General features: G+C 42.5%; 1 protein-coding gene across 1 annotated transcript; it reads left to right on the top strand.

Moving 5' to 3' along the window:
* The first annotated feature begins 416 nt into the window (after positions 1-416).
* On the top strand, positions 417-27,766 carry LOC120023641 (macoilin-2-like). The gene is made up of 11 exons (XM_038967686.1): positions 417-686; positions 14,675-14,816; positions 15,180-15,306; positions 17,919-18,042; positions 18,756-18,934; positions 20,697-21,234; positions 23,312-23,470; positions 24,644-24,826; positions 24,933-25,053; positions 25,218-25,392; positions 25,539-27,766. Exons 1-11 carry the CDS (start codon positions 607-609, stop codon positions 25,739-25,741), a joined length of 2,031 nt encoding a protein of 676 aa, XP_038823614.1. The 5' UTR covers positions 417-606; the 3' UTR covers positions 25,742-27,766.
* Positions 27,767-27,820: the final 54 nt, after the last annotated feature.

Raw genomic sequence — 27,820 nt, 5'->3', positions numbered from 1 at the left:
ATTTATCGTAATACATTTGCCAGAAATAGTTTTAACAGCTCAGTGTATTCTCAAATTTAAAAAGATGAGGGAGCTAAGGCAGCACTACACCCCTGAGGTCTACACAAATCATGGCCAACAAGATTACCTGTGTCTCTCGTTCAGCGTCACGGTACGGAGTGTTCATTGGTTCCACGGTAGGAAGTAAACCCGCCCCAGGGCTAACCGATAGGTCAATCAGAAATGCCTGTTTGTCCACAAATAATATAATTGGTCGAATGGCGAGACTCACGCTCGAGGTGCTGTCTGCCGTACATCTCTGGTGGACACGAGCAATATAAATGGCTCATCTTTGCATCAATCAAAAAATGAAAGGTTTTGGCAAATAAAGTGATTGGATTAAGCGACTGTCTCACAACCTGACAGACGTAAATTATAGCGCTAGCATGCGCTTTGAGAAAAGAGGAGGTTCTTGAATAGTATTTTATTTATTTCTTTGTTTCCAGTAGAAAAATAATAACAGTGTTATATTTCACAGGGACTTCATTTATTATCATTGTCCGCTCACGCAAGAAAACTGGATAAGATTACAGTAGGAATTCAAAAGCCAACGCGAAGGGGAGGAGGATGAAGCGGCGCAATGCGGACTGCAGCAAACTCCGGCGGCCGTTAAAACGGAACCGAATCACCGAGGGTATATACGGCAGGTATATGAAGGCTACTAGTGATGGGTTCTCACTGCTTTAAGGGTACTTGCTTCTAAGACTCCTTAATTGCAGGGTTGGGTTGTCAACTAGTATCTAGCTAGCTAACGATAGCTACTGCGTCTCTCCTAATGTAAAATGTCACACTGACACTCACATTCAAGTAAATCCGCTAGGTAACAAGTTGCTAACTAGCTAGCTAGTGGATAGAATAGCATAACTGCATAGCTAGCTAGCTAAATGGAATGGTATAAATTCTCTTTGGTGTAACGTCGTTAGGTTATTAGCCAGGGATAGGCCCCAAGCCATAACATGGGGCTGGCTTTGACACCTGCTTCAATTAGGCATCTCAAATAACGATATTTATCCCATATTGCGGTCTGAAGTAGTCAGTTCGCTAGGTAACTTTAACTTAACTACAACTGGAGGCAGCAGCGTTTTTGAGCCTCCTAGCTTGGCTGGGTACTTATGGAACAGTTAGCAGCAGTTAACCACCCCTTTTGTAGATTATTTGCCAACTCGGTTGGTCAAACAAACCTTGCCTGCATTGCGCCCTGTCATTCTGATAACACTCACTGTAATTCAGACAGCAAAAATGTCGATGTGCATTAAAGGGATAATTCACCCAAATTACAAAAGTATGCTTTCCTTTCTTTGTGACCACATTTGTATTTATTTTGTTTTTTTTCGCATGTGGGTTACAGGTATAATATACACATTTATATAATCACTTCATATTCACCAGTGGTCTGCCACTCACAAATAAAAAAAACATCCTTATGATTATATTAGAGTAAAAAATATATACACTGACTGTACAAAACATTATGAACAGATATAGACTGACCAGGTGAAAGCTACGATCCTTTTAGGTCACTTGTTAAGTCCACTTCAATCAGTTTAGATGAAGGGGTAGAGGCAGGGTAAATAATGATTTTTTTAAGCCTTGAGATCATTGAGACATGGATTGTGTATGTGTGCCAATCAGATGGGCAAGACAAAATATTGAAGTGCCTTTGAACAGAGTATGGTAGTAGGTGCCAGGCGCACTGGTTTGAATGTGTCAAGAACTGCAACGCTGCTGGGTTTTTCACACTACAGTTTCCCGTGTGTATCAAGAGTGGTCCACCACTCAAAGGACATCCAGCCAACTTGACATAACTGTGGGAGGCATTGAAGTCAATATGGGCCAGTATCCCTGTGGAATGCTGTCGACACCTTGTCGAGACTATGCCCCAAAGAATTAAGGCTGTTCTGAGGGCAAGAGGGGGTGCAACTCAATATTAGGAAGTTATTCCTAAAGTTTTGTACAATCTTTGTGTGTGTGTGATATATATATATATCACACACAAATGGTGTCTTCAGAAAGTATTCATACCCCTAGACTTATTCCACATTTTGTTGTTACAGCCTGAATTAAAATTGATTCACATTTTTTTTTCTCATCCTTCTACACACAATACACAAAAGTGAAAACTTGTTTGTAGAAATGTTAGCAAATTTATTGAAAATTAAATGCAAAAAAGATTTAATTTTAGAATTCACACCCCTGAGTCTATACTTTGTAGAAGCACCTTTGGCAGTGATTACAGCTGTGAGTCTTTCTGGGTAAGTCTCAGAGCTTTCCACACCTGGATTGTGCAACATTTGCCCATTTTATTATTTTAAACATTTTTCAAGCTCTGTCAAATTGGCTGTTGATCATTGCTAGACAACCATTTTCAGGTCTTGCCATAGATCTTCAGGTAGATTTAGGTCAAAACTGTAACTCGGCCACTCAGGAACATTCACTGTCTTCTTGGTAAGCAACTACAGTGTAGATTTGGCCTTAGGTTATTGTCCTGCTGAATAGTGAATGCATCGGTGTCTGGTGGTTTTCTAAGATGAACCAGGTTTTCTGAAAATATGGAGAGTGGTAGTCAGTAATGTGTTGTATTGGATTTGCCACAAACCTAGCACTTTGTATTCAGGACAAAAAGTTAGGGGCTTTACCACATTTTTTGCAATATTACTTTAGTGCCTTGATGCATGTTTTGGAGTATTTTTATTCTGTAAAAGCTTCCTTCTTTTCAGTCTGTCAATTAGGTTAGTATTCTGGATAGGGATGCACATTTCGGTGCATTTTGCTGCCTGCAAAATGACCCTCATTAACTGTTAAAAAAAAATACTATCAGAGATCTGTATATAATGACGAGATGCTTATGTTTCTGCCCCGCAATGGGAGTCATCCCAAGGTGGGAAGGCAGGCGATAAGCTTAGGCCCAAAATAAGCCGCTAAAAATGCAATGTGCTTTTTTTGGCGAGAGTGATACCTCTCGCTTTGCCTCTTCCTCTCTGATACTATGCATGCATACAAGGACTGGACATTTTTCATTAAGAGCTTAATGGAAACATGCAACAATAGCAAGCCTATTGTCTTACAGTCAAAAGGCTATAACCTATTATTGAGCGTTCAACTTCTGTAATTTAGTAGTTAATAAAACGTTATTTTCAAAAATGTGCCAAAATGCAGTTAGCAGAAAACACCTTTCTGAACAGCGCACCGAATGCAAGTGGTTCCATATGTGATAGAGATTAAAATCTCAGTTAGAAATTTAGAGGGGAATCTAATAGCGAAAACTATGATGGGTTGGTAATATGATTAGGATTGTGCCTTTGGTATCTGGACAGCGAAAGAAAGTTGATATGAAAACCAATAGAGGAGGAGAGAAATGCTGCTTAATGGCATGAGGAAGTCTTCATAAAATAATTGCCTCCAAGTTTCTATGGCTGGATTTTCACAAGGCTACTTTGAAGCAAGGTAAGACATGCCTCATTATTTAAAGTGAAGGAAAACATTCAGGTTTCAAACCATTTATATTGCCTCAAGCTCACATTGCAAAGTGGTGGGTGATGTGCTGAAAGTCAACGGTCGGCAGGCTAAAGCCTATGCACTGGAATGCTCTGTGTGCTGTGCGCTCATAATAAATAAGATGCATGACGACTAACGAAAATACGCGTATGCCAATTTAATTCCACAAAATTATACAAATTAACCCATAGACCGATAAGCATGACCGGTCAAATGTTAACATCCTTAATTGTGGAGTAACTACAACGGTAATCAATCCTCAGTTTTCTATCACAGCCGTTCAACTTTGTAACTGTTTTGAAGTCACTATCGGCCTCATTGTGAAATTCCTGAGTGGTTTCCTACGTCTCTGGCAACTGAGTTATGAAGGACGCCTGTATCTTTGTAGCGACTGTGTGTATTGCTACACCATCCAAAGTGTAATTAATAACTTCACCATGCTCAAAGGGATATTCAATGTCTGCTTTTTTTTATTTTTACCCATCTACCAATAGGTGCCCTTTGTGAGGCATTGGAAAACCTCCCTGGTCTTTGTGGTTGAATCTGTGTTTGAAATGTTCTGCTCGACTGAGAGACCTTACACCAGGGCTGCCCAACCCTCTTTCTGGAGATCTGCTGTCCTGTAGGTTTTCAGTCCAACCCTAATTTAGCGTATCTGATACAGCTAGTTAAGCTAGTCTTGTTGAGCAGCTAATTAGTAGAATCAGGTATTTTAAATTAGGGTTGGACTGAAACCCCACAGGATGGTAGATCTCCAGGAAGAGGGTTGGGCAGCCCTGCCTTACACTATTATTGCACACAGCGAGTCCATGCAATTTATGTGACTTTTAAGCATATTTTTACTCCTGAATTATTTAGGCTTGCCATAACAAAGGTGTTGAGTACTTATTGACTCAAGACATTTCAGCTTTTCATTTTTAATTAATTTGTATACGTTTTGAAAAACACAGTTCAGCTTTGACATTATGGGGTATTGTGTGTAGGCCAGTGACAAATCTCAATTTAATCAATTTTAAATTTCGGCTGTAACAACAAAATGTCAAGTGGTGTGAATACTTTCTGAAGTCTCTTTCTCTCGCTCCTCAGTTTTCTCCTATCATAGCTATTAAGCTCTGTAACTGTAAATAATAATCTTAACTAATGCACAACTTTAACTGAAATTAGTCTTTACAGAGTGAGGTATATTTGTTCCTTGACTAGCACCATTCATTCTCACTGTTGATAATTATGTTGTAACTTCTTATAGTAACTTTATCCACTGGCGCATTGGGAGAGAGTGAGGTGATTGCCATCTAAGCGCCAACATCATTTTTGCGGCAGTGCTGCCTGCCAGCAGTAATCGTCTCTGATTTAATAGAGCGATTTCAAAGAGCTATCATCGTTAACTAACACATAGTAGATAAAAAGACTTGAATATTTACATTCATGCACTTCGAAATGAATTGTACCAGAATGAATTAACTGCACTGCACTCCCACGTCCTATGAAAGAATGTGCCTACCTAATTTAGGGGACACAGTGAACAGTTGCGAGTTGTGGCCAATTTCATTGTGAAATGTTTCCTTGGTGTTAAATACAGTCTTGACATTTTTTAATATGGTTCAGATTACGAGATGCCAAGATCATATTTTTCCATATTCTGTTCCAATTAAAGGGTTGATGAGATTCACTTAGATCTGTGAACCATACTTTTTTAATGGCTAGCTCAGAATATGCGCTTTCCAAAAGTTGTTAATATATTATAAAGATCAGTTCTTTCGGGAGCCCAGAATTTATTTATAAATCCTACATTGGGTGGTTTGGTAGTTGGGTATTTCATGGGACTCCATAAGCTTGCATAGCTGACTTAAGTAGTAAATATAGAAAAGGGGAGTTGCCTGGTAATGTCTTTCAAATCTTGGAAGGTTCTCACACCCATGATATTGGCAGGGGTACGAATTCCACAAAAAGCCGCCCTCCAGATAGCAGGGCGTTATTGTGAAAAATTGGCATATTTGTATTTATTAAGGAGCTGCCAAGGCAGCAGCTACTCTTCCTGGGGTCCAAACCCATCAAGGCACTTACATCACACATAAAACAAAATATAAAACAGTATATCATATAACATTACACTACTACATATCTACAATACCAAATGTATAATAGAACAATATTACAATGTGCGTGTATGTGCGTCAATGCATGCTTTAAAATATGTCCAAACGGAGTACGTATTTGAGAAGTGTCCTCCATGCTCCGTTTCGCATACTTTGATTTGGACTCCTACTCCGACCCTCCTGGGCTCCAATTTGCGTGCTCGGAGCACTGTGGTATGCATTTTGAGAAACACCCATTGTCTTATGCTGAGGGCAGCATCATAGCCATAGACTAGGCTGGGTGATTGTGGATGGATAGCATACCTGAATATTAAGCCAGTCATAATGGGGTTATATCTGTTGACTCGTCCCCTTATGTTTTGGGTTTGATGTGATTCTCAAAAGTCTTGAGAACATGTATGCTGTTCTGGAAGGTCAAGAGTTGTTTTTCCGGGCAAATGAAACCGCATCTCAGATCTGGCTTGCGTAGCTGGGATCTCACCTCATTGTAGGTGGCCCTCGCCTTAGCAGTTCAGCACTCAGGTCTGGGTAGACTCTGATCTTCTGCTCCGTCTAGGTCCGAGCTCCCCGATTCTGCTGTAAGCCAAACCATTTGACTTCAAAACTGTGTATTCATACAATCCTACAGCGAGAGCCATTCAGGAGAGGACCAGCTTCTCCTGACCGAACAGGTTTATTTATAAAAAAAAAAAAATGTATTCATTTTATTTAACCTTTTTATTTAACTAGGCAAGTCAGTTATTAAGAACACATTCTTATTTACAATGATGGCCTACCAAAAGGCAAAAGGTCTCCTGCGGCGTCAGGGGCCTGGGATTAAAAAAATAATAAATACAATATAAATATAGGACAAAACACACATCACAACAAGAGACACTACATAAATTGAGACCTAAGACAACAACATAGCAAGGCAGCAACACATGACAACACAGCATGGTAGCAACCCAACATAACAACAACATGGTACAAACATTATTGGGCACAGACAACAGCACAAAGGGCGAGAAGATAGAGACAACAATACATCACACAAAGCAGCCACAACTGTCAGTAAGAGTGTCCATGATTGAGTCTTTGAATGAAGAGATGGAGATAAATGTCCCGTTTGAGTGTTTGTTGCAGCTCGTTCCAGTCGCTAGCTGCAGCACACTGAAAAGAGGAGTGACCCAGGGATGTGTGTGCTTTGGGTACCTTTAACAGAATGTGAATGGCAGAATGGGTGTTGTATGTGGAAGATGAGGGCTGCAGTAGATATCTCAGATAGCGGGGAGTGAGGCCTAAGAGGGTTTTATAAATAAGCATCAACCAGTGGGTCTTGTGACGGGTGTACAGAGATGACCAGTTTACAGAGGAGTATAGAGTGCAGTGATGTGTCCTATAAGGAGCATTGGTGGGCAAATCTGATGGCCTAATGGTAAGGAACATCAAGCCGCTCGTGAGCACCCTTACCTGCCGATCTATAAATTATGTCTCCATAATCTAGCATGGGTAGGATTGTCATCTGAGTCAGGGTAGTTTGGCAGCTGGGGTGAAAGGGGAGCGATTATGATAGAGGAAACCAAGTCTAGATTTAACTTTAGCCTGCAGCTTTCATAATTGCTTAGAGAAGGACAGTGCACCGTCTAGCCATACTCCCAAGTACTTGTATGCGGTGACTACCTTAAGCTCTAAACCCTCAGAGGTAGTAATCACACCTGTGGGAGGAGGGGCATTCTTCTTCCCAAACCACATTACCTTTGTTTTGGAGGTGTTCAGAACAAGGTTAAGGGTAGAGAAAGCTTGTTGGACACTAAAAGCTTTGTTGTAGAGCATTTAACACAAAATCCAGGGAGGGGCCAGCTGAGTATAAGACTGTATCATCTGCATATAAATGAATGAGAGAACTTCCTGCTGCCTGAGCTATGTTGTTGATGTAAATTGAGAAGAGCGTGGGGCATAGGATCGAGCCTTGGGGTACTCCCTTGGTGACAGGCAGTGGCTGAGACAGGAGATTTCTTGACTTTATACACTGCACTCTTTGAGAGAGGTAGTTAGCAAACCAGCCCAAAGACCCCTCAGAGACACCAATACTCCTTGCCGGTCCACAAGAATGGAATGGTCTACTGTATCAAAATCTTTGGCCAAATCAATAAAGATAGCAGAACATTGCTTAAAATCAAGGGCAATGGTGACATCACTGAGGACCTTTAAGGTTGCAGTGACACATCCATAACCTGAGCGGAAACCAGATTGCATACCAGAGAGAATACTATAGACATCAAGATTGCCAGTCAGTTGATTATTGACAAGTTTTTACAACACTTTCGATAAACAGGGCAAAATAGAAATAGGCCTATAACAGTTAGGATCAGCTTGATCTCCCCCTTTAAATAAAGGACGCACCGTGGCTGCCTTCCAAGCAATGGGAACCTCCCCAGAAAGGAGAGACAGGCTTGGTGATGATAGGGGCAGCAACCTGAAAGAAGAAAGGGTCTAAACAATCTGAGCCAGATGTTTTTTGGGGGACAAGTTTAAGGAGCTCCTTTAGCACCTCGGACTCAGTGACTGCCTGCAGGGAGAAACTTTGTAGCGGGGCAGTGGGAAAAGAGGGAGAAGCATTGGGGATAGTCACATTAGAAGGGGAGGGAGATGAGGAAATGTTGTACGGGCAAGGAGGCATGGCTGAGTCAAATAGGAATCCTGACTTAATGAAGTGGTGATTTAAAGAGCTCAGCCATGTGCTTCTTGTCAGTAACAACCACATCATCAACATTAAGGGATATGGGCAGCTGTGAGGATGAGGGTTAATTCTCCAGGTCTATAACCGTTTCTCAGAACTTCTTTGGGTTAGACCCACAGAGAGAGAATTGCTCCTTAAAGTAACTAACTTTGACCTTCCGGATAGCCTGAGTGCACTTATTTCTCATTTTCCTGAACGAGATCCAGTTATCCTGAGCATGCGTGTGCCGAGCCTTTCGCCAAATGCAATTCTTGAGGTGGAGTAACTCTGCAAGATCACGGTCGAACCAGGGGCTGAACCTGTTTTTTAGTTCTCATTTTCTTTATGGGGGGTGTTTTGTTAAAAATACCACGGAAAATATTTAAAAAAGAAGGTCCAAGCGTCTTGGACAGAGGGGATCAAGCTAATTCTATACCATTTTACAGAGGCCAGTTCATGAAGGAAGGCTTGCTCATTAAAGTTTTTTAGCAAGCGTCTATGACAAATCAGGACAGGTTGTTTCATTGAGCAGCCATTACGAACACAGGCTGTAAAACAGTGATCACTAAGGTCATTACAGAAAACACCAGACTGATACCTATCAGGATTATTTGTGAGGATAACATCGAGGAGAGTAGCCTTTTCTGGGTGTTTGGAGTCATACCTTGTGGGATTGGTAATAATCTGAAAAATATTTAGGGAGTCCCATTGCTTTAGGACTTGGTCAGGTGGTTTAAGCATGTCCCAGTTTAGGTAACCAAGCAGGACAAATTCAGACTTAGTGTAAGGGGCCAGAAGAGAGATTAGGACAGGTAGGGTATAGGCCGGTGCTGATGTAGGACGATAGCACCCAGCAACAGTCAACAAAGAGCTATTTGAAAGTTTAAAACCAGCAAATCAAATTGTTTGGGGACAGACTTGGTGGAGACAACCGAGCACTGAAGGTGATCCTTGGTAAAGATTGCCACTCCTCCACCTTTGGAAAATCTGAACACTCTTCATTAACCACGTCTCAGTAATGACCAACACATCTGGATTGGAGCTGTGAACCCACACTTTAAATTGATCCATTTTAGGTAATACGCTTCTAGTGTTCTAACGTGCAGAAAACCCAGGCATTTACGAGAGCAGAAATTAGTGAAGCAGATATCAGAGCACAAGTCAGAATTGGGGATAGCAACAGTAGATGGGCCAGCGTGTTCATGCACATTTACAGATATCAGATATCATCAACAGTAATACAATCAAGACACGGCATAGGACAGGTAGAGCTCTGCAGTGCTGATTTATGACATCTGAATGTGCATCAGATGGCAACAAGATCATATTGTACAGCAATTTCATCAGGTAACATGAATACAAAGCCGGCGAGAGGTGGTTAGAATTGAATGGGAGGCCAAAAGTCCGTGTAACAACAGAGAGTCAGAGTCCCGAGTGTGGAAACAAACCGTCTGTCCCACGTTGGGTAAAGAAAGTTTGTAGTCAACAAAGTATGCAGGAGTCATGAGGCAAATAGCAAAATGCACAAGGAAAAATATATATATACATACACACACACACAGTTGAAGTCGGATGTTTACATACACTTAGGTTGGAGTCATTAACTCGTTTTTCAACCACTCCACAAATTTCTTGTTCACAAACTATAGTTTTGGGAAGTCGGTTAGGACATCTACTTTGTGCATGACACAAGTCATTTTTCCAACAATTGTTTACAGACAGATCATTTCACTTATAATTCACTGTATCACAATTCCAGTGGGTCAGAAGTTTACATACACTAAGTTGACTGTGCCTTTAAACAGCTTGGAAAATTCCAGAAAATTATGTCATGGCTTCAGAAGCTTCTGATAGGCTAATTGACATCATTTGAGTCAATTGGAGGTGTACCTGTGGATGTATTTCAAAGCCTACCTTCAAACTCAGTGCCTCTTTGCTTGACATCATGGGAAAATCCCCAAAATATCTGCCAAGACCTCAGAAAAAAAAATGTAGACCTCCACAAGTCTGGTTCATCCTTGGGAGCAATTTCCAAACGCCTGAAGGTACCACGTTTATCTGTACAAACAATAGTACACAAGTATAAACACCATGGGACCGCGCAGCCGTCATACCGCTCAGGAAGGAGACGCGTTCTGTCTCCTATAGATGAACATACTTTTGTGCGAAAAGTACAAATCAATCCCAGAACAACATCAAAGGACCTTGTGAAGATGCTGGAGGAAACCGGTACAAAAGTATCTATATCCACAGTAAAACGAGTCCTATATCGACATATCCTGATAGGCCGCTCAGCAAGGAAGAAGCCACTGCTCCAAAACCGCCATAAAAAAGCCAGATTACGGCTTGCAACTGCACATGGGGACAAAGATCGTACTTTTTGAGGAAATGTACTCTGGTCTGATGAAATAAAAATAGAACTGTTTGGCCATAATGACCATCGTTATGTTTGGAGGAAAAAGGGGGAGGCTTGCAAGCCGAAGAACACCATCCCAACCGTGAAGCACGGGGGTGGTAGCATTATGTTGTGGGGGTGCTTTGCTGCAGGAGGGACTGGTGCACTTCACAAAATAGATGGCATCATGAGGTAGGAAATTATGTGGATATATTGAAGCAACATCTCAAGACATCAGTCAGGAAGTTAAAGCTTGGTCGCAAATGGGTCTTCCAAATGGACAATGACCCCAAGCATACTTTCAAAGTTGTGGCAAAATGGCTTAAGGACAACAAAGTCAAAGTATTGGAGTGGCCATCACAAGGCCCTGACCTCAATCCTGTAGAAAATGTGTGGGCAGAACTGAAAAAGCGTGTGCGAGCAAAGAGGCCTACAAACCTGACTCAGTTACACCAGCTCTGTCAGGAGGAATGGGCCAAAATTCACCCAACTTATTGTGGGAAGCTTGTGGAAGGCTACCCAAAATGTTTGACCCAAGTTAAACAATTTCAAGGCAATGCTACCAAATACTAATTGAGTTTATGTAAACTTTTGACCAACTGGGAATCTGATGAAAGAAATAAAAGCGGAATAATTATTTCTCTCTCCTATTATTCTGACATTTCACATTCTTAAAATAAAGTGGTGATCCTAAGACAGAATTTTTACTAGGATTAAATGTCAGGAATTGTGAAAAACTGAGTTTAAATATATTTGGCTAAGGTGTATGTCAACTTCTGACTTCAACTGTATATATGGCTGATTTATAAAACCAGGCACATTTAACAGTTAGGCTGTTGATTATAGACCTAATTAAGTTGGTTTCCTCTCATGTTTCTCAGACATTGAAGTCAAGGGCTGTTTTCTCATCTCGTAACTCCACTGCTGCCTCTGAATTGTTCTCAACACCAATATGCTGGGTAACATGGCTTTTATGCACATAGCAACATGGTTTAAGAAAAGGCGGCAATTCAACAGCACAATGTTTCAGAACCGCGGACAGCGACCACTATCCAATGCGGGTGAAAGCGCATTTGTTATAAACTCAGCAAAAAAAGAAACGTCCCTTTTTCAGGACCCTCTTTCAAAGATAATTCGTAAAAATCCAAATAACTTCACAGATCTTCATTGTAAAGGGTTTAAACACTGTTTCCCATGCTTGTTCAATGAACCATAAACAATTAATGAACATGTACCTGTGGAATGGTCGTTAAGACAAAAAACGCTTACAGACGGTAGGCAATTAAGGTCACAGTTATGAAAGCTTAGGACGCTAAAGAGGCCTTTCTACTGACTCTGGAAAAACACAAAAAGAAAGATGCCCAGGGTCCCTGCTCATCTGCGTGAACGTGCCTTAGGTATGCTGCAAGGAGGCATGAGGACGGCAGATGTGGCCAGGGAAATAAATTGCAGTGGCAGATCACGTGTAACAGCACCTGCACAGGATCGGTACATCCGAACATCACACCTGCGGGACAGGTACAGGATGTCAACAACGACAGCCTGAGTTATACCAGGAACGCACAATCCCTCCATCAGTGCTCAGACTGTCCGCAATAGGCTGAGAGAGGCTGGACTGAGGGCTTGCACAAACCCACCGTCGCTGGACCAGACAGGACTAGCAAAAAGTGCTCTTCACTGACAAGTAGCGGTTTTGTCTCATATGGGGCGATGGTTGGATTCGCGTTTATCGTCTAAGGAATGAGCGTTACACCGAGGCCTGTACTCTGGAGCGGGATCGATTTGGAGGTGGAGGGTCCGTCATGGTCTGGGGCAGTGTGTCACAGCATCATTGGACTGAGCTTGTTGTCATTGCAGGCAATCTCAATGCCGTGCGTTACAGGGAAGACATCCTACTCCCTCATGTTGTACCCTCATGTTGTACCCTTCCTGCAGGCACATCCTGACATGACCCTCCAGCATGACAATGCCACCAGCCATACTGCTCGTTCTGTGTGTGATTTCCTGCAAGACAGGAATGTCAGTGGTCTGCCATGGCCAGCGAAGAGTCCGGATCTCAATCCCATTGAGCATGTCTGGGACCTGTTGGTTCGGGGGGGAGGGCTAGGGCCATATCCCCCAGAAATGTCCGGGAACTTGCAGGTGCCTTGGTGGAAGAGTGGGCTAACATCTCACAGCAAGACCTGGCAAATCTGGTGCAGTCCATGAGGAGGAGATGCACTGCAGTACTTAGTATCTGGTGTGGCCACCAGCTGCATTGACTGTTACTTTTGATTTTGACCCCCCCCCCCCCTTTTGTTCAGGAACACATTATTCCATTTCTGTTAGTCACATGTCTGTTGAACTTGTTCAGTTTATGTCTGTTGGATCTTGTTTTGTTCATACAAATATTTACACATGTTAAGTTTGCTGAAAATAAACACAGTTGACAGTGAGGGGACGTTTTTTTGTTGTTGCTGAGTTTAAAATATTTTTATTAGTGTTGCACCGTTTGTTCTTATGTAATGTAACATATACAATTTCAGCAGCACATGTCTTAAGCCCCGTTTCCATTGGCACTTTGAAGTCAACCCAGGTTGGGCTGGCCTTGGTGGGCTAGCTCAAATTGAATTTCCACTGCCCCCAGAAATGACAAATTATGCTAGGTAGCCAATATGTGACTGCAGCTGGCTTCGCCAATGTTGCTAGCTAGCAAGATGTGGAATTTATTTCGCCCCATAGTCCTGCCAGTGCCATCCAGACTCAGAGCCATGTATTTAGCTTGCTGACGTTAGCTAGCTAAACGGTTAGCATCACTGCTAGCATAACAGGCTAGCTAGCTAGCTAGCTAGCTTAATTCCTACCTTGCTTACCATGGCATTAGCTATTAGCGAGCCGACCAAGCAAACCAGACAAGTTTGATATGATCTAGCTTTCAATATGACTGGCCAGCTGAAATTCCTGCTGGCTCACATTAGCTAGCTAGCTTGTTTCAACTCTGATTTGCTAGCTAGCATTCGAGGGCTGACTTCTCATAAGTTTTTTTTGTGTAGTACAAAAATGAACGAAGGATCCAGCTATGGTGGTAATTTGTATCATGTCTGACTAATGCTGTACCGCTTGTCCATTTGTTAGCTAACAGTAACAAGCCAAGACAAGCTAGCTAACGTTGTGTTAGCATCCAGCAATGGTCAGCTGGGTGGTTGCATAGTAACTGCGTCACCACCCCAAATTCTAATTGAGCTGGCACCAGTTGTGAAACTGGGCTGCGTTGGCCCGAGTTTCCCTTGATCCAGCTCAAATTTGAGAATTCCATTTGAGCCAACTCTAATTTGGCCCAAATTTGCCCTAATTTTAAGTGAATGATGGACTGTGCCAACCCCACGACCTCCACAATGGATTAGTCCACTCAGACCGTCTTTAATCAGACCGGTGTCTTGTACACCATGGACAATTTTTTTGTGGGGGTGGGATACTGCTCGACCTAAAGAATTCTTGGTCGACCAAACAATCGACCAGTTGACTAAATGGGGTCAGGCCTATAAAAGACACAAGAATTAAGCTATACTGTATATACAAGGAGTACCATTATCATATCAATGTGAAGGGATATGTGGTAATAGAGGTAGATGTGTACATGTAGGCAGATGTAAAGTGACTAGGCATCAGGATGCATAATACTAAGAGTACAACAACAAAAAAAGTAGCTGTGTGTGTGTGTGTGTGTGTGTGTGTGTGTGTGTGTGTGCATATAGCCAGTGCAGGTAGAGTCAATGCAAATAGTCCATACAGTCTGAGTTGCTATTGATTAGCTAAGTCTTAATTGCTTGGAGATGGATGCTGTCTCTGAGCCTGTTGGTCCAAGTCCTGATGCTCTGGTACCGGTTGCCTGACAGTAGCATAGAGAACAGTCTGTGGCTGGTTGTGGCATTGGACATGTTAAAACTCATACATTTCTTTCTTCTCCAGTACCTTCCTGTACCTGAAGTTCCTGGTGGTGTGGGCACTGGTGCTACTGGCAGACTTTGTGCTCGAGTTCAGGTTTGAGTACCTGTGGCCCTTCTGGCTGTTCATCAGAAGTGTGTATGACTCCTTCAGATACCAGGGGCTGGTGAGTTTGTCTGGCTGTGTTCTGGGTTGGCCTGACCGATCTGTGGTATAGACAAGGAGAGCAGGTCTATGGAGCCTCTGCAGAACAAGATCTGAGTCCTGCACTAGTGCGACTATGTTTTCAAAATATTTACATAATGTTATTCCCCTCCAATTCTCTAGAGGTGACTCTACTAAGTCATTGATTGGGCTTTGATGTCTTTTGCAGATATGTTGCATTTAATTGCCAATTTAATCATCACACAATGAAAAATTGTGATGTGGAGAATATGTGATCCACATCTCTCTGGTTGTTTGGAGCAATGTGTTTTTCTGCCTTTTTGCAGAGCTCCTACTAACCCCACTCGTGTCTCCACTCTTCCAGGCGTTTTCAGTGTTCTTTGTGTGTGTGGCGTTTACCTCCGACATCATATGCCTGCTCTTCATCCCCGTACAATGGCTGTTCTTTGCTGCCAGTACCTACGTGTGGGTGCAGTATGTGTGGCATACAGGTAAGCTCTCCTCCTATTCACCTGCCTTTTAACAAGGAAAATACCTTAGTGATTACAGTGAATTAGTGTGTGGTTATGATCCAGCGGAGGCTGCTGAGTAACGGATTAAATGGAATGGCATTTGATTTGATTGATATTTGATACCATTCCGATCCAGCCATTATCACGAGCCCGTCCTCCCCAATTAAGGTGCCACCAACCTCTTTTGGTATGATCCCTGTATTGCACTATTTAAGCCTAGCTGTAAAGAAATGGGACTGGGGACCAGAGTTTCACAGGAGGGTGACTCTCCTGTGTCATTTGGAGGAAGGATTAATGACATATTTGACATTTTAATCTTAAAGCATAAATGAGAAATAATACATTATTTTGTCATTGGAGTATTAAAGCTGCAATATGTAACTTTTTGGGCGACCCACCAAATTCACATAAATGTGTGTTATGCATGTCATTCTCATTGAACGCAGAGCTAAGAAGCTGCAAATCTGTTCTTTGTGTGCCATTTCAATGCTTCTCGTTTTTAAGTTGAGTTTTTTTGTATTTTTTACTTTCCGTTTTGTACACCAGCTTCAAACAGTTGAAAATACAATATTTTTGGTTATTGAAAATATATTTCACTGCGGTTTAGAGGGTACAATGATTCTCTACACCATACTTGCCTTTTTGTCACATCAATTGAAATTAGGTGAACTATTAGAATTTTTACAGCCATGAAATGGAGTGATTTCTGCATAGTGCATCTTTAATACACATTCATTATTCCCTACCCTGTGTTGGTGAATGTGCTTGTGGTTATTTCTGCCCAGGAGACAATGGACAGGGGCTATCTATTCTCTATCCACTGATTCTGTTTGTCCTGCTGCTGATGTAATTATAGTTGGCCCGGGACTTTTCCATAAAGCCAGTGGGTTGTTTGAATGTACTATGAGGGATCAGACATGGTAAAGGGGGCTGACTTGCTGTCTCAGCCAACAATCACACATTGAGTCATGTTAGCTCTGGAGAGCTCTTTGTTTTTTTGTATGCCGCACTGAAAAGCTGTCCTTTTGTGGTTGTGTGTGTGTCTCACTTTGTACTTGTCACTCAAAAGCTGATCTACCCTGTTGCTGTTGTGATGTTTGTGTTCTTGTGGGAGGCTGCTTTGCTGACCACAATGTAAAACCTTGTTTCATGTTTGGAGGAAGTAGGTCTGCATGGATATTTTTCATGAGGACATGTGGTTATCATGACCATGTACCGTACCTTCAGAAAGTATTCACACTCCTTGACTTTTCCCACATTTTGTTGTGTTACAAAGTGGGATTAAAATTGATGTAATTTTCATTTTTTGTCAATGATCTACTCAAAATACTCTGTCAAAGTGGAAGAAATTCTAACATTTTGTAAAAAATGGATGCTAAATAAAACGCTAATAGCTGTATCTTGATTCGATAAGTTTTCAACCCCCTGAGTCAATACATGTTAGAATCACCTTTTGCAGCGATTACAGCTTTGAGTCTTTCTGGGTAAGTCTCGAAGCGCATTCCACAACTGGATTGTGCTACATTTGCCAAATCTGCCATTCTTGGTTATTAATCATTAATAGACAACCATTATCAGGTCTGGCAATAGATTTTCAAGCAGATTTAGGTCAAAACTGTAACTCAACCATTCAGGAACATTGACTGTCTTCTTGGTAAGCAACTTCAGTGTAGATTTGGCCTTGTGTTTTAGGTTATTGTCCTGCTGAAAGGTGAATTCATATCCCAGTGTCTGGTGGAAAGCAGACTGAACCACGTTTTCAATGTGCTTCGCTCATTGTTTCTTTTTTTTTTATCCTGAAAACCTCCCCAGTCCTTAACAATCACTCTGTCAATTAGTTAGTATTGTGGAGTAACTACAATGTTGTTCATCCATCCTCAGTTTTCTCCTATCACAGCCATTAAACTCTAACTGTTTTAAAGTCACCATTGTCCTCATGGTGAAATTCCTGAGCGGTTTCCCGTCTCTCCGGCAACTGAGTTAGAAAGGACAGCTGTATCTTTGTAGTGAACGTGTGTATCGATACAGCATCCAAAGTGTTAATAACTTCACCATGCTCAAAGGGATATTCAATGTCTGCACCAATAGGTGCCCTAATTTGCTAGGCATTGGGAAAACCTCCCTGGTCTTTGTTTGAAATGCACTGCCCGACTGAGGGACCTTACAATTATCTGTATGTGTGGGGTACAGAGCAGCAGAGATGAGGTAGTCATGCAATAATTATTGCAAACAGTTAGTCCATGCAACTTATGTTTTTTACTCCTGAACTTTTTTAGGCTTCCCATAACAAAGGGGTTGAATACTTATTGACTCAAGACGCTTCAGCTTTTCATTTTTAATTAATTTGTAAAAATGTATAAAACCTTATTCCACTTTGACATGATGGGGTATTGTGTGTGTGTGTAGGCCAGTGACAAAAAAATATGAATTGAATCCATTTTCAATTCTGGCTGTAACGCAACAAAAAATGGAAAAAGTCAAGAGATGTGAATACATTCTGAAGGGACTGTATCTTGACGCATGTAGTTGTGTGGTTATCATGACCAGTAGTCTATTTTCTGTTCTCACACCTCCTTTTTTTGCTTTCACAGAGAGAGGGGTCTGTCTCCCCACAGTGTCTCTTTGGATACTATTTGTGTACATAGAGGCAGCCATCAGATTCAAAGACCTGAAGAACTTCCATGTCGACTTGTGTCGCCCATTTGCTGCACATTGGTAAGTTGTTAAAGGAAATCTCCACCCAAAAATAATATTTTGTTATTTGTTTCATTAGTCCATTGTTGATATAGTCCCAACATGTTTTGCATGTCAGCAATTAAGATTTCAAGATATGTAGCTTTCAAAATACAGAAATCTGGGTCAGATTGGTGGAATTTTCCTTTAAGTCAAGTTTTTGTCCAAGCTCTGGAGGAAGGTCTGTGTATAGGCTATCTGTGAGGAAGAATCCTTCTTAGACCCACAGGCCAAGCAGGGGATGGGATTGTTCTGCCCCATTGACTCTCAGAAAACAATATTTCTGCTTGTTAGGCATAATGTACAAGTAATGACTGCTGGATATCCCCCAAGATCAAAAAGAGAACACGATTACATGCTGGTTTCATTCAGTGTGTAGAATTATGAAGAATCTGATCTTCTAAGGTGGGTTTAGGGAATATTTCTGTCCCAGATCTGTAAGGTCATACACACCATTTATAATCAAAGTACTCTTAAAGACCTCTAAGTGGATTTAGATAGCATGTATTATGCGCTGTTATGTAGTAATGCAGGATATTAAGGCCTGTAATTCCTCTAGCTTTACATACGGCAGTGATGTTCATCAAGGCTTTTTTTCATAGTACCTATGCTTGTCTCAACTTGTGAACCAGTTTGTCTTGGATACATCAGGCAGGATGAGTTGTCTGAACTTTGTTCTCGATCGATCTCTCTAGCATTGGCTACCCGGTGGTGACGCTGGGCTTTGGCTTCAAGAGCTACGTCAGCTATAAAATGCGCTTAAGAAAGCAGAAGGAGGTGCAGAAGGAGAATGAGTTCTACATGCAGCTCCTGCAACAGGCCCTGCCCCCAGAGCAACAGATGCTACAGAGACAAGAGAGGGAAGCGGAGGAAGGTGAGATGCACGCATGCCTTGCAACAGATGCTCCAGATACCATTAGAAAAGGATGTGGTATAGTGATGATCCAAGTGATTGTCCAATTCCTAATAAATATGCACAGTTGAAGTCGGACGTTTACATACACTTAGGTTGGAGTCATTAAAACTAGTTTTTCAACCACTCCACAAATTTCTTGCTAACAAACTATATTTTTGGCAAGTCAGTTAGGACATCTACTTTGTGCATGATACAAGTCATTTTTCCAGCAGATGTTTACAGACAGATTATTTCACTTATAATTCACTGTATCACAATTCCAGTGGGTCAGAAGCTTACATACACTAAGTTGACTGTGCCTTTTAAACAGCTTGGAAAATTCCAGAAAATTATATCATGGCTTTAGAAGCTTCTGATAGGCTAATTGACATCATTTGAGTCAATTGGAGGTGTACCTGTGGATGTATTTCAAAGCCTACCTTCAAACTCCGTGCCTCTTTGTTTGACATCATGGGAAAATCAAAAGAAATCAGCCAAGACCTCAGAAAAACAATTGTAGACCTCCACAAGTCTGGTTCATCCTTGGGAGCAATTTCCAAACGCCTGAAGGTACCACGTTCATCTGTACAAACAATAGTACGCAAGTATAAACACCATGGGACCACACAGCCGTTATACCTCTCAGGAAGGAGACGAGTTCTGTCTCCTAGAGATGAACATACTTTTGTGTGAAAAGTTCAAATCAATCCCAAAACAACAGCAAAGGACCTTGTGAAGATGCTGGAGGAAACAGGTACAAAAGTATTTATATCCACAGTAAAACGACTCCTATATCGACAACCTGAGAGGGTGCTCCGCAAGGAAGAAGCCATTGCTCCAAAACCGCCATAAAAAAGCCAGACTACGGTTTGCAACTGCACATGGGGACAAAGATCGTACTTTTTGGAGAAATGTCCTCTGGCCTGATGAAACAAAAATAGAACTGTTTTGCCATAATGACCATCGTTATGTTTGGAGGAAAAAGGGGGATGCTTGCAAGCCGAAGAACACCATCCCAACCGTGAAGCACGGGGGTGGCAGCATCATGTTGTGTGGGTGCTTTGCTGCAGGATGGACTGGTGCACTTCACAAAATAGATGGCATCATGAGGGAGGAAAATTGTGTGGATATATTGAAGCAACATCTCAAGACATCAGTCAGGAAGTTAAAGCTTGGTCGGAAATGGGTCTTCCGTATGGACAATGACCCCAAGCATACTTCCAAAGTTGTGGCAAAATGGCTTAAGGACAACAAAGTCAAGGTATTGGAGTGGCCATCACAAAGCCCTGACCTCAATCCTGTAGAAAATGTGTGTGCGAGCAAATAGGCCTACAAACCTGACTCCGTTACACCAGCTCTGTCAGGAGGAATGGGCCAACATTCAGCATACTCATTGTGGGAAGCTTGTGGAAGGCTACCCAAAACGTTTGACCCAAGTTAAACAATTTAAAGGCAATGCTACCAAATACTAATTGAGTGTATGTAAACTTCTGACACACTGGGAATGTGATGAAATAAATAAAAGCTGAAATAAATCATTCTCTCAACTATTATTGTAACATTTCACATTCTTAAAATAAATTGTTGATCCTAACTGACCTAAAACAGGGAATTTTTACTAGGATTAAATGTCAGGAATTGTGAAAAACTGAGTTTAAATGTATTTGGCTAAGGTGTATGTAAACTTCCGACTTAAACTGTACTTAATCTCTCTCCTTTTTGACTTTCACCCTCCATTCAGCTGCAGCAGCTAAAGGGATATCCGAGGTGGACTCCGCCCCAGTCTCACAGAATGGAGCACTTGTCGGTAAAAAGACGCCAGCACCGCTACCGGAGCTGGAGTACAGAGAAAAAGGGAAAGAGGGCCGTGACGCCAAAAAGCAACACAATAGCATCCTGCCGTCATCGGTAGACTCTAAACTCCAGGAGATGGAGTACATGGAGAACCATATGAACAACAAGAGACTGACCACAGAACTGGTGGGCAGCACGGAGAACCTGCTGCTGAAGGAGGAGAACTCTTCTTCCTCCTGCTCCTCCTCCTCATCCTCCTCCTCGAAAAACTACAAGAACGCTAGTGGCAACACTGCAATTAACTCCTCGCCCCGCGGACACAGTGCCACCAACGGCAGCATCCCCTTGGCCGCCCCTTCCTCCTCTTCCTCTGGGAAGAAGCAGAAGTGTGCAGTGGGGAAGGGTCCAGCAGCGGGCTCCCACAGGGACCCAACAGACAACTGCATCCCCAACAATCAGCTGAGCAAGCCTGAGGCGCTCGTACGGTAAGAGCACTAATATGCAGATGCATATACTGTATGAATCTGGTTGAGCTGGCTGAAGGTGCTCTTATGATAAGAGCACATTATATACACAGCACAGTATGTACAGCACACGCACCTGGTTAAACGAGTTTAACACACACCCATTAGAGAAGCCTACGGCACTAGTACAGTAGAGAGAACACATCATCCATACACAAACAGCTGTGCTTGCTTGAGGCTACACACACACACACACACTCATTAAGGCGTCCACGTGCTTCCCAGACGGAACAGTTCATGCATATATTATGACATTTTAGTTTGTTTTGGTCTTCGGCAAGGGTTTCTTCTGTTGTTCGTGCACATGCCATTTTTTTAATCAAGGCAATCTAAAGTTGGTAGCCAAATTCTATGCCCCTTCGTCTGTGATTGGTCAACAGTAGGGATTCTTCAATGAAGTGTTCAATGAGAGACTAATTCATTCGTTTTCATGCAAATGCTTTCACTTGAAAAATACTATTGTACTATTGCTGTGTTTTTCTTGTTTTTCAAGTGAAGGACTTTTTAAAGGAGTATGCGAGCACACTCGTTTGGTTCGTCTAGCCAAAGCATGTTGAATGTCACATCTGGATGTCACAGTTCTCATATTCTCAAAGTTTTAGTAACTTACTGATACATGATGGCTGCATGAGATGCTTCCCCTTACCAGATGTCATGTGAGTGTGGAGCCAGTCCCTGACACCTCAAACTAACCCTGCTGCAGTGCAGGCTCCAGATAGATAGGTGTTAAGTAGAGCTGTTTCCACTGTGTGGGCTGGGGTGTGAGAAACGTGGACTGTTAAAATCTATGGTTTGCCACAAAATGATGCTGGCTGAAAAGGAGAACCTTGAGTTTAAGATGGCTGTGTCAGCCTGTTTGTGTCTGTAGTTGTTCAGCTGGGTATAGAATGTAAGAAGAAAGTCAAATTTGGTGTGGCAAGTTGTCATGGTGTTCAGGGTAATACACATTCATATGTACCCTGCATTTGCCACACTCTGACAAGTGGATTCCCTGGCTTACATTATTGGTACACTGTGTTTTTGTTGTATACAAATATGGCTGAATAGACACTTGGCTAGCAGATGTTTCTTATTGGTCAGTTGTTGCTTTTTGCATTGATTGTACACTCATAATGATAACAAATCTGTGGATGTCTAGTATTTGTAGCCTTTGTTTTAAAGAACTTCTGACTCCAAAGGCAAAAGTAAACCGACCAAAGAACTGTAGGTTAAAGAAAAGCAAGCCATTTTGAAGCTGAAAGTGAGAACTTAAAGCAAGAACCGTAGTAAAGAAAATGGTTACAGTTAAAACAACAATTTGGAACATATTGAAAAAGAGAAACCACCAGTGACAATCAATCGGCAACGATCTGATCGGCCAAGGAAAACCACTGACAAATGACCGAAACCCTAAAACATCTGTCAGTGAAATGGCCAACAGGCACAATCTACCATCATCAGGAGGCTTTGACAGCAGAATAACAGGCTACAGTCACAGCCAAATGCAAACCATTCAGCAGCAGCAGAACATAAGACAGGTTAGAAATTAGCTAAGAGGTACAAAGATTTCCCTACTGAAACAAAGTATTATGAGCAGATGAAACCAAGGTAAACCTTTACCAAAGACTGGAGAAATAAAGGAACTGTGTATGATACAAAGCTACTATATGCACTATGCAGAAACATGTCCCGGGTGGCAGTAGCGTCGAGGTGAGAGTAGCGGGCCAGCAACTGGAGGGTTGCCAGTTTGAATCCCAGCTCTAGCAGGGCAGAAATTTTACGAACTCACTTGTTCGAAAGGTGGTATCCTATGATGGTTCCACGTTGAAAGTCACTGAGCTCTTCAGTAAGGCCATACTTTTGTGTGTGTCAGAGGGGTTGGGAGGGGAAAGCAGAAGAGACATTTCCATCTCATATGGACCAATAAAGTACATCTTATTTTCTTAGTGTTTCTCCATAAAATTGTCTAACTCCTCTCTCCTCCCTTTCCCCTCCGCTTCTCTCTTCCTCATCATCCCTTCTTTCTCCATTTATTTCCTTCCACCTTCCAACCCTGCAGGCTGGAGCAGGATGTGAAGAAGCTGAAGGCGGACCTGCAGGCCAGCAGACAGGTGGAGCAGGACTTGCGCAGTCAGATCGGCTCCCTGAGCAGCGCTGAGCGCTCCATCCGCTCTGAGCTGGGCCAGCTGCGACAAGAGAACGAGCTGCTGCAGAACAAGTGAGTGGCACAGGTCAAAGGTCATACATGACTGGATCTGATCACCTGCTGGGACTAGGACCAGGAGCTTTTCCTTGTCAGGTCACGTAGTCAGGAAAAACTAGCTGGGACCAAAGGTCTTAAGGGTTATCATACAGCTTTTTTCATGTAAGCTCAAGAGGCTAAAAACACCTGGTTTAGCTTGGAATGCCCTCGTCGAAATGACTTTGTCCAGGGTCAGGAAGAGCTCGTTTGAAATTTGGGGGAGGACTGACGGGATGGATTTTCTTAAATCATAAATAATAGTGAAGGTTACCGATGAGGATCCAGTCTACTGCTCGTCTCAGTGCATGCTTGTGAAAGCTTCAGTCTGGCAGGCTTCAAATCACAGCAGTCCAGACTGGAGCAGAGGGAGCACTTAGGCATCTGGCTGCTTTAATTGTCCAATTAAGTCATTATTGACCAAATGGGATTCCTGGGTGTCCTAGGTGCAGAATCGCATTATTGGAAACCAAGACTGTTCTCAGGGCTTGCTTGGTTGTAGCTAGATATTTTCGAGTCACGTCGGGGACAATTCTATAATTTTAGCTAACTATTTTCCTAACCTTTATTATCCTAACCTGCTACAAAAGTCACTTCTGCTCGTCAAAACCGGCAGACCTGCCCTGAGAGCAATGTGAGTATCCACTAATGTGATACAGCTTCGTAAGTGAGGACCACCCTAATAGGGCAGTTATCATGTACTTACAGACACAAACTCCAGTTGTTATGGCCAGTTAATCATGTGACGCAATTAAAGGGGAGGTGACAGTCTACCCCTAATGACCAGCTGATTCCTATTCAATCTCATCAGAGCCTGATTCACTCACTCATTCATTCTGTTTGTTGGTAGAGACTGGAGCACAAGGCTCTGTTGGATTATGTTAGTCTAAGGATTACTGAAGTACTGCGAAATGGTTGGACTGTTGGCTTGGTTACCGAACTGACCAGCCAACCTGTCATCTAACTGACCATATTCCACAATGCATAGACTCAGTGGTTACTTACACTCATGAACATGGCTAGCTTTTAGCACTATTGTTCTCACATAGAAAGACACACACACACACACACACACACACACACACACACACACCCTGGGGTGGGATGGAGTCCCGCTGGCTCACATGGTCTGTGGCTGCTGTGTGTGTGCAGGCTCCATAACGCTGTCCAGGCCAAGCAGAAGGACAAACAGGCTGTGGGCCAACTGGAGAAGAGGCTGAAGGTTGAGCAGGAGGCCCGCACCAATGCAGAGAAACAGCTTTCAGATGAGAAGAAACGCAAAAAGCTGGAAGAGGCCACCACAGCTAGAGCCGTCGCACTAGCAGCAGCATCCAGGTAAAAGTTCCCCATAAATAAATAATCTGCTATCAGTTGTTAGCCAGTTTCAAGCTATTCCCTGCTGTTAGTATAGGTGCGATCCCTCTCTCTGTCTGCTCCACAGGGGGGAGTGCACAGATACGCTGAGGAGGCGGATCACGGAACTGGAGACTGAGTGTAAGAAGCTGACCATGGATATCAAGCTCAAAGAAGACCAGATCAGAGAGCTGGAGATGAAAGTACAGGTGAGGATCACTGTTCAGTTAAGACTCGGGTATGTTTTGTTGGCGGCCTTTTGACGTCAACAACAGTTTTGGTTAAAGTAACGCAAAATGTTAACTCATGCACACCTGCTGTACACTGGCACACAGACAATGCCACTCGTACTGATGTTCTCTCCCTCTCTCAGGAGCTCCACAAGTATAAAGAGAATGAGAAGGACACAGAAGTGCTGATGTCAGCGCTGTCGGCCATGCAGGATAAGACCCAGCACCTGGAGAACAGCCTGTCTGCAGAGACCCGCATCAAACTGGACCTGTTCTCAGCACTGGGTGACGCTAAGAGACAGCTGGAGATCGCACAAGGTCAGTGTTCAGCCTGGGTCCAGCACCTTTGCAATACTGCCTCAGTCCCACCTATATCCTACTGAATGTGATTGATGTAGAATAGATTGCATGACATTATGAATGTCTAATCTGAAAGTTTCTTGCTGGGTGTGTCTGTCTCCTAGGTCAGATCCTGCAGAAGGACCAGGAGATCAAGGACCTGAAGCAGAAGATAGCTGAGGTGATGGCTGTCATGCCCAGCATCTCCTACACAGCTGACAGCAGCAACATGACTCCTGTGGTCCCCCACTACTCCTCCAAGTTCATGGACACCAGTCCCTCCGGCCTGGACCCCAACGCCTCTGTCTACCAGCCCCTCAAAAAGTGAACGCTCCTTCCATCCTCTTCAGTTTTTTTTTTTCAAGCCCACCTCCAGATTTGCTTGTCATGTCTGCGGCTGAGAACTTTATTTTTTTTGGGGGGGGGGGGTCTGAAGGATGTTGTATTGTGACTGTATTTGTTGTAGTTAAAACAAAAAAAGGTCTATGGGACATCTCATGTCGACTAGGAATTCCCAGTTATTTTTCTTCTTGTAAATGTCTAGTGAAACCTCACAGAATTGGGCGTGTATCTTATCTAGGGTGTTTCAGTCCCCCCCCCCATCTACTCCACCTGCTACCAGTTACTTGGTCTCTGGCCTTGGGATTGGGTAATTCCGGTGTCGATTTAATTTATTTTAAAGCTGGGATGTGGATCTCTGGTAGCAGGAGTGCTCACCCTTATTTCTATGTAATAAATTCTGATCGCTGAGCACAGATATCAGTTTATTTTTAAGGTAAGAAGGTACCATCAGTATGCCCAGAGGAATGTAGCGCAACATTGGCATGGACTCTAGCCCTGTTTTGTCAATTATTATTTTTCATTTGTGAATATGAGACCAAATTGAAACTTCCATTGGCTGTTCTTGGGTTTTGTGGTATTGGTTTTTTTTATGTTAGAAAGTGGATTGTGTGGTCTCTCCTTTTTCACTTGTTTCACAAAAAGTTCACACAAAAAAATCACTTTGAGATGAGAACAGAGCTGTACCAAGACGTTATTTGTTTCAATAACAAGAGATGTCAAAGTAAACGATCCACAACAACCCCTAAATGTTGAGTATCAACTGCAAAATTACATTTATTTCCCTCAAAGCCCCCTAATTTCCACGATCCTGTCAAAGAGTGTTAAGCAAAGACAGTATTGCGAAGTTCATGTATAATATGCCTCATCTTTAAACCCAGAATAGTCTCTCACAAATTGTCATGATCACAGTGCCTTGAGACAGGGCCTCAGTGGTGGGAGTCAGTATCTGGCTATGCCAGAAAGGACTGAATTACAGGGGTTTCCAACCACAAATACAATTTTACCCCTAACCTGGACCCTAACCTTAGGTTCAGAACAGATAGCCCATCTACTTGCTCAACAGTTCTGACGATATGGCCATTTTGTCTTTTCTAGCATGGCCATGTTACTCCTTTACAGTGCGTTGATATGGTAATGTTAGCCACTACGAAGTCTACTGCAAACAGGTCCCAGGCTCCCAAAATGGCCTCTCCCCTGCATCCAACTATAACACATCTCTCTGCTGTGAACTCTGGTTCTGTTGGTTGAACTATTGTCCCTACTTATGTTTTTTATTGATTTGACTTAAATTGCACTGTTGAAAAAAAACTATTTGACAGGGAAAACTGTTGATGGATTTTGTGCAATGTGTACAAGAAACAAGACTCTGGAAATGCCAAACTAGAGACATTTATTCCCAATGAATTTTGCATAGAAAATTCTTCATCGGACTCCTTTTATTGCTGAATACTCAACTTCAGCCCATGTGCCAAGAAAGGATTGCTTGTTTTCTAGTAATATGTGCTATCCAGGAATGTACTGCAAATACATTGGCTGACGTGTTTGACAAACGTCCTCTTACTGACTTGTCTGAAGTATGTCAAGCAGGTGGGAAAACTGCTCACCTGTTTGTAGTAGACTGCTTACGTAGTTGAAAGTAAGGGACTTTATTTTTGTGAATGTTACAGTATTGGCAACTGCCTGGGCCATGGGTGTTAAGAACCGTCTACAGTTGTTTCCTTACTCCTTTTTTTGGTATTGTTATATCCTGCAGGGAGGAATAGCTTGAGTCTGATGTGGTTATGCGGTCATCTGAAATGGTGATTTTGTGTGTGTGGTTATGACCAACTGTATATGGAAAACGTTTTGCTCAGTGCTACGTATGTCATTGGCTCAACTGATGTTGAAAGTATAAAAGTTTTTGTTTTCTATGCCCGCCCGCAGTCACTGCTCTGTTTCTCCCCAGGTCTGACCGTGGCTGCGCTCTCGCTCTTTGAGGTTTACAAGGAATAAATTATTTTCTTGCAAATTTTCTCAGTCTGGACTTTCTTTCCTTGTCCTTTATGACGTACAGTTGAAGTCGGAA

The sequence above is a fragment of the Salvelinus namaycush genome, chromosome 28, assembly GCF_016432855.1.
Source record: "Salvelinus namaycush isolate Seneca chromosome 28, SaNama_1.0, whole genome shotgun sequence".
Taxonomy (NCBI): domain Eukaryota; kingdom Metazoa; phylum Chordata; class Actinopteri; order Salmoniformes; family Salmonidae; genus Salvelinus; species Salvelinus namaycush.
The sequence above is the reverse complement of the archived record's forward strand: the minus strand, read 5'-3'. Positions and strand labels throughout refer to the sequence as shown.

Excerpts from the sequence above, each read along its gene's own strand:
- LOC120023641 (XM_038967686.1), top strand. The coding sequence starts at position 607 with ATGAAGCGGCGCAATGCGGACTGCAGCAAACTCCGGCGGCCGTTAAAA. Across the intron at positions 24,827-24,932 it reads GCACTAGCAGCAGCATCCAG|GGGGGAGTGCACAGATACGC; the intron begins GTAAAAGTTCCC and ends TCTGCTCCACAG. Across the intron at positions 25,054-25,217 it reads AGCTGGAGATGAAAGTACAG|GAGCTCCACAAGTATAAAGA; the intron begins GTGAGGATCACT and ends TCCCTCTCTCAG.